General features: G+C 38.9%; 1 protein-coding gene across 1 annotated transcript; it reads right to left on the reverse strand.

Annotated features, from left to right (window-relative positions):
* Positions 1 to 1,253: 1,253 nt before the first annotated feature.
* Positions 1,254 to 4,897, reverse strand: upk2 (uroplakin 2). Its single transcript, XM_060912463.1, has 5 exons — positions 4,771 to 4,897; positions 4,043 to 4,186; positions 1,860 to 1,983; positions 1,709 to 1,767; positions 1,254 to 1,623 (listed from the first exon to the last, which is right to left on the reverse strand). The coding sequence occupies exons 1-5, from the start codon at positions 4,823 to 4,825 to the stop codon at positions 1,481 to 1,483; spliced, it is 525 nt and encodes a 174-aa protein (XP_060768446.1). The 5' UTR covers positions 4,826 to 4,897; the 3' UTR covers positions 1,254 to 1,480.
* Between the last annotated feature and the right edge of the window lie 1,293 nt (positions 4,898 to 6,190).

The following is a 6,190-nucleotide window of genomic DNA, read 5'->3' on the forward strand; positions in this document are numbered from 1 at the left end:
ATACGGTCAAATGTAAACCCCACCTAAGATTTTTGCACAGTACTGTATCTACAGCTCGGAAAAAATATCTCAGTGGTGGGTAAGGCCATGGATACACCATTATGCACATATATTCACAACAAGGAGTGATTTAGGGCGGCACGGTGGTGTAGTGGTTAGCGCTGTCGCCTCACAGCAAGAAGGTCCTGGGTTCGAGCCCCGGGGCTGGCGAGGGCCTTTCTGTGTGGAGTTTGCATGTTCTCCCCGTGTCCGCGTGGGTTTCCTCCGGGTGCTCCGGTTTCCCCCACAGTCCAAAGACATGCAGGTTAGGTTAACTGGTGACTCTAAATTGACCGTAGGTGTGAGTGTGAATGGTTGTCTGTGTCTATGTGTCAGCCCTGTGATGACCTGGCGACTTGTCCAGGGTGTACCCCGCCTTTTGCCCGTAGTCAGCTGGGATAGGCTCCAGCTTGCCTGCGACCCTGTAGAAGGATAAAGCGGCTAGAGATAATGAGAATGAATGAGTGATTTAGAGTAGCCATTCCACCTACTGGCATGCTTTTGGGAGGTCAGGAGAAACCACAGAACCCATATAGACATAGGTAGAACATGTGAAACGCCACACAGTCAGTAACCTGAGATCAGGACCTTGAAGCTGTGAGGCACCAATGATACTTTTCGCACCACCATGTGGCCCTCCAGCTATAGCTGATTTTAGAACATGTTTTGGAGAATACACATTTTATCAAACTCTGCACAGATTTCATAATCTCTGAGATTCAAATCTAATAAATATTCAAATTAGCTCTAAAAAATCAGCCTGGAGTTTCTTGTTGTGACCATTGTGTGTGTATGTATGATGCCATGTGATGGACTAGGGTCCCATCACACCAATGTTCTGAATCCACTGTTACCCTGATCAGGATAACTGCTTTCTGAATATGAATGAATGAACTGTAACTGGAAGAGGCCACTGGCTGGATTATCAAAAGCAGGCCTCAGGCTCTCGTAAGATATAAAAACACACAGAATAGTTTAGCATATTTCAATATGTTTTATTAAATATCTGAATGCAATTAGGTTAAATAGTCTACCAGTTATGATAGTACTTACAAGAAAACAAAACATTACTGAGAAATAATTGTATTGACATGATCAAGGATACAACTCTCAGTGCTTTTGTCATGTTGTGATTAAAGAAGACAAAAAACTTTTATAGCTAAAGAAAAAAGATCTTGTGGAATTGCTAATTTGAAAAAAAAAAAGACCATCGATCATCCTACAGCAAAAAGATTGTGACATGCATAAGCTTTATGAAAAGGTTTAATCTACAACATTCTTAGTTTGATAGCTAGCTTTATTCTTTTTTTATTTTATGTCTTAAGGAAGAAATGTTAAAAAGAAAACGAACCTATACACTGCCAGGCAAAAGCTTTTGAACAGTGTATATTTGTGAAGTGCATAATGTAATAGATTTGATTTCTGAATGTGAAGTGATGTTTTAGTCTCGACAAGGGGACGCAAACAAACCGACCAGGATACTGATTAGCAGGATAAATGCAGCCACGGACAGAATAACTACGATCACCACCATCGCTGCACTACGTCCTGGAAAGCCAAGTCCGATTTTTGCGTAATCATTTGCTGCAAAAAGACAAATATGAATTGTGAGTCTCTTTATGTCATCCACATTACAGCTGACTTTAGAGTTGACCACTTGCAATGTTACCTGTTCTTGTAGTTGCCGTCACAGTGTTGCTTTTGCTATTTCCAATTTTATAGTTAATCCTAAATACACACGCAAAGTTAAATCAAACATACTTTTTTATGAAAGGTTCATCAGTTAGTATTGAAGGTTTGCACACAGATTTCACACTCACTTGTACTGTGTGCCACTTGTGAGGTTGTTCAGTTTGTATCCAATGTTCATCCTATGTGCGGGTGGTCCATAACGGTTGTCTTCGTTGTCACATTTTGGAACCGTGAAAATGTTGTCCAGGGTGTCTGTTAAAATCAAAGTTCTCCAATGAAACTCAATTACAACTTGATCAAATCTTGATTTAGAGCTAATTGTTGTTAGTATTAAAATAACATTTAAGATTGTGACAATATATGAGCAAGACGGTATTCCCTGAGGAAGGAAATATTGTATGAAATATTGTAAACATATGGTATACCCAGTGGTGAAATTGTGGAACTTTGCTTTAATTGGCACTAATGGTACAGAAGCAGCACTGTTCAATTTATTTTTTTTTGTGTGTGGTTGTCTGGGGAAGTCTGTCAGATGTCACTATGGATGAAAGCTGACAAACTGCCAGAAAAAAAATGAAAACCTATAAATATAACTATAATTAATCTATCCATATTCCCTGGATATGAGCAGTCATGCGCTCTGATTGGCTACTCTACTACTCAGCTATCAGCTCATATACCCTGAGCAGAGAAAAACAAAATGGCGGAGTGCATTAAGTCAGATGTTATCAAGTATTTAAAAGAAACAGAAAAAGGTAAAATAATATAGCTCCCCCCATATCTCCTGTTCCACACTCCAGCCCAGTCGGTGGTGGTAATGCACCTTTAAGTTGATTTGCCAACCGCCAAAAAACCCTAAAGAAGAAGAAAAACAAAATGGCGGAGCGTGTTGCTGAACCAACCAAGGACGAAATAAAAACTCTACTCGAAAACAAAACCCCCAGAAATACAAAAAAAAGCAACAAAATATGGAATGAAAGTATTTGATGGTAAGAACATATCTTTTCTTATTTTTCAAGAATGATCATTATAGCATTTTTCACAAATTGCTATTGTCATTTCGCCGGTTTGTTTACATTCTAAGCGGAAATTATTTTGTCGGACGTTTTGCACAAAGTTTTTATTCATTGAATTTGCAAAAAAGAAAACTGCTCTGTTTCTCAAAATCCAGTGAATGTGGATAGAATAAAACAGTTATTCCACTCAAGCTCATCATACATGGCTTATAGTCAACTCAGTGCTATGCACCTCGTCAGCTATCAGCTCATGTATGACTCAGTTTCATGGAATAACTGTTAAAAATATTTCACCAAAATGACTTGGGAATATTTTTTATTTATATTAACAATTAATCACCGATATTCACTGAGCCTGAGGCGGATAATTGTTTTACTATAAATACACAGGTGATTATTAAAAAAAAATGTATTTAAAAGTTATTTTAAACTTCAAAAGCGGCATGCAAATGTACTGCGCACAAGTGACTTGTGTCACTTATCTATGCCGACTCACATAAAATACTTTGTTTTGAAATTGATAAAATAAATCATAATTCCACCTTACCTTTGAATAGTCTTGGACCAAACTTCGTAGCATCTTTAGTGCTTTTAGGAACAGCATTTTATTTCATCATTTGTAATTCTTCCTCACTTATGGTAACAAAACAATTGGCAGCCATTTTGCTGAGTTGTTCGAGGTGTTTATCGAGAAATAGTCAGAATTTCTCGACCAATCAGCATGCGCAATTTTCTATAATCACCTGCGTATTTATACTAATTAATAATATTGCCTGGGCTTCCTGTAAAGCTCATGTTGTCTAAGCAGCCAGTGTACCAGTCAATCATTTTGCGTAAAGATGTTGAAAACTTTGCTAGGTAAGTGTGATTTTGAACAAGTTGTCGGATAGCTATGTGCCATGGTTAATCAGACGTAATATCGAAACAGTTTAGTTTGTAATCAGGTACCAGCTGTCAAAATGTCTGATGCACTTGTGCCGCAATCATGATTAAATCATTAAATGTAACTTTCCTTAGATACTCAAGACTCCTTCTGTAAATATTAAGTAATTTTTACAACGTAAACTTGATAGGCTTGATAGGTGACAAGTCCTAGTGACGATAGTTACTACAGAAAAAATAACATATATTAGAAGAAGACCACTAATTGTGATTAACCTTTGATTTATCTTGCAACTGGAACCACTGTCACTGGTTCTGTTGTAGAAAATTAACTAATCAGAATCAACAATTCAGCAGAACTGGCTTATTTTTTATTTTTAAAAAATGTTTTTGAAGTAGTAAGTAATACGTACAGTTTTTACTGGTGTTGCAATTCGTGTACTCCAGGTCCACATTCTGGTCAGCAAAGGAACAGGGAGGGAAACTGAGCAGCAGAGAGTCGAGGAATCGGCCCGTGATTACATTGTCATCAGCTGATAGTATGCGGATTGTGAAAGCTGCACCATACAGATTAACCAATGAACAAAACTTCTCATCTCATCTCATTATCTCTAGCCGCTTTATCCTGTTCTACAGGGTCGCAGGCAAGCTGGAGCCTATCCCAGCTGACTACGGGCGAAAGGCGGGGTACACCCTGGACAAGTCGCCAGGTCATCACAGGGCTGACACACAGACACAGACAACCATTCACACTCACATTCACACCTACGGTCAATTTAGAGTCACCAGTTAACCTAACCTGCATGTCTTTGGACTGTGGGGGAAACCGGAGCACCCGGAGGAAACCCACGGGGACACGGGGAGAACATGCAAACTCCGCACAGAAAGGCCCTCGCCGGCCACGGGGCTCGAACCCGGACCTTCTTGCTGTGAGGTGACAGCGCTAACCACTACACCACCGTGCCGCCTTGAACAAAACTTGTTAATTATTTTTGATCAGTTATAAAGAGCAACACAATGATACTGACTGTATTTTTGAAAACATAGTGTAGGGTTATGCTATTTTATGCTACATCAACAGAATATATCTCTCCTCTACAGCTTTCAGTGAATAACAGGAGATTGTCTTGTTTTGTCTTACCTCCGGCATGGATTTGGGGAATTAATCCTCCCACGATGAGGAGTACAGCCAGCATCTTTGCCTTTGGTGTAGTTTTGTGATTCCTTGATAAAATGGGACAGTGAGGAATGATGAAAGATGAGCCAGGTTGAACTGATGGAATGACCATATATAATGGAGAGGAAAACAGGTTTCACCAGGTTTCACTCCTCCCCTATCCTCATGTTACGCTATATTTTCTTTCCATACCTGTCTTCCTGTCCTGTCTACTCCCCCTCTGTCAACTGTATGTATGTGTATATGTACGGACGGGTTGATGGCCAATTTCCCTGGTACTTGTGACTAGTGACAATGAAGTTCATCCTTATCCTTATCTCTGATACTACAGCTCTCCCAGGATTCACACCTTGATGATGGATATTGCATGACAAAATCTACACAGTGACAATGTTTACGCTCAACTCCTACAGGTCTTACGGGTCTGTTTCATTCACTGCTGACATCAAATCATTGCCTGGGGGAAGAAATTCTCTCGATGATTCATTTTGCACAATAACTGCCTATTGTCATCCTCATGCTTCTCTCATAAATATATACGCATTTACATTCTGTGTAAAAGTCTTAGGCACACGTAAAGAAATGCTGTCGACCAAAAAATGGCTTAAAAATAATGAAATGAAATGTTTCAACATTAAAAAATACTATAAACAGTAATCAGTAAACCATAATAAATGAAACAAAGTCAGTATTTGGTGTGAGACAACCCTTTGCTTTAAAAAAAAACAAAAAAAGGTCATCTCACGTACAATGAGAGCAGTTTTATAAGGACATGCCCCAAGCTGTAGGTTTTACTGAGCATCTTGCAGAACCAGGCACAGTCTGGACACTTCGACTGTCACACTCGCTTCTTCATTTTGCAGCAAAACCCAGTAGCTGGTAAGTGATTTATAATAATTTTTTTTCTGATCCATAACAGAATGGAATGTTTATAGAGTATTTGGAATCCTATTGCAATAAATAGAATTAGACCAGAATTAAATTCCTAGCATAGAAAAAAATTACACGCTTGAAATATTCAGATTTTTCTATTTCATTCAGAATTTTTTTTTTTTTTGCAGTTTGTTGTAAACATCTACCACATATTACAATATCAGTAGACATTTTATATTTTGGTTTGAAGAATGACATGCGACCTTTGACCTGGATGTTCATGTGGTTACAATGCCAATTGCCTGTTAACATTTATTGGTAAACTACAAAACTAGAAATTAATACAAACAACAATGAAGGATGAACAAAATGTCTCATCTCATCTCATCTCATTATCTGTAGCCGCTTTATCCTGTTCTACAGGGTCGCAGGCAAGCTGGAGCCTATCCCAGCTGACTACGGGCGAAAGGCGGGGTTCACCCTGGACAAGTCGCCAGGTCATCACAGGGCT

The sequence above is a fragment of the Neoarius graeffei genome, chromosome 28, assembly GCF_027579695.1.
Source record: "Neoarius graeffei isolate fNeoGra1 chromosome 28, fNeoGra1.pri, whole genome shotgun sequence".
Lineage (NCBI taxonomy): Eukaryota > Metazoa > Chordata > Actinopteri > Siluriformes > Ariidae > Neoarius > Neoarius graeffei.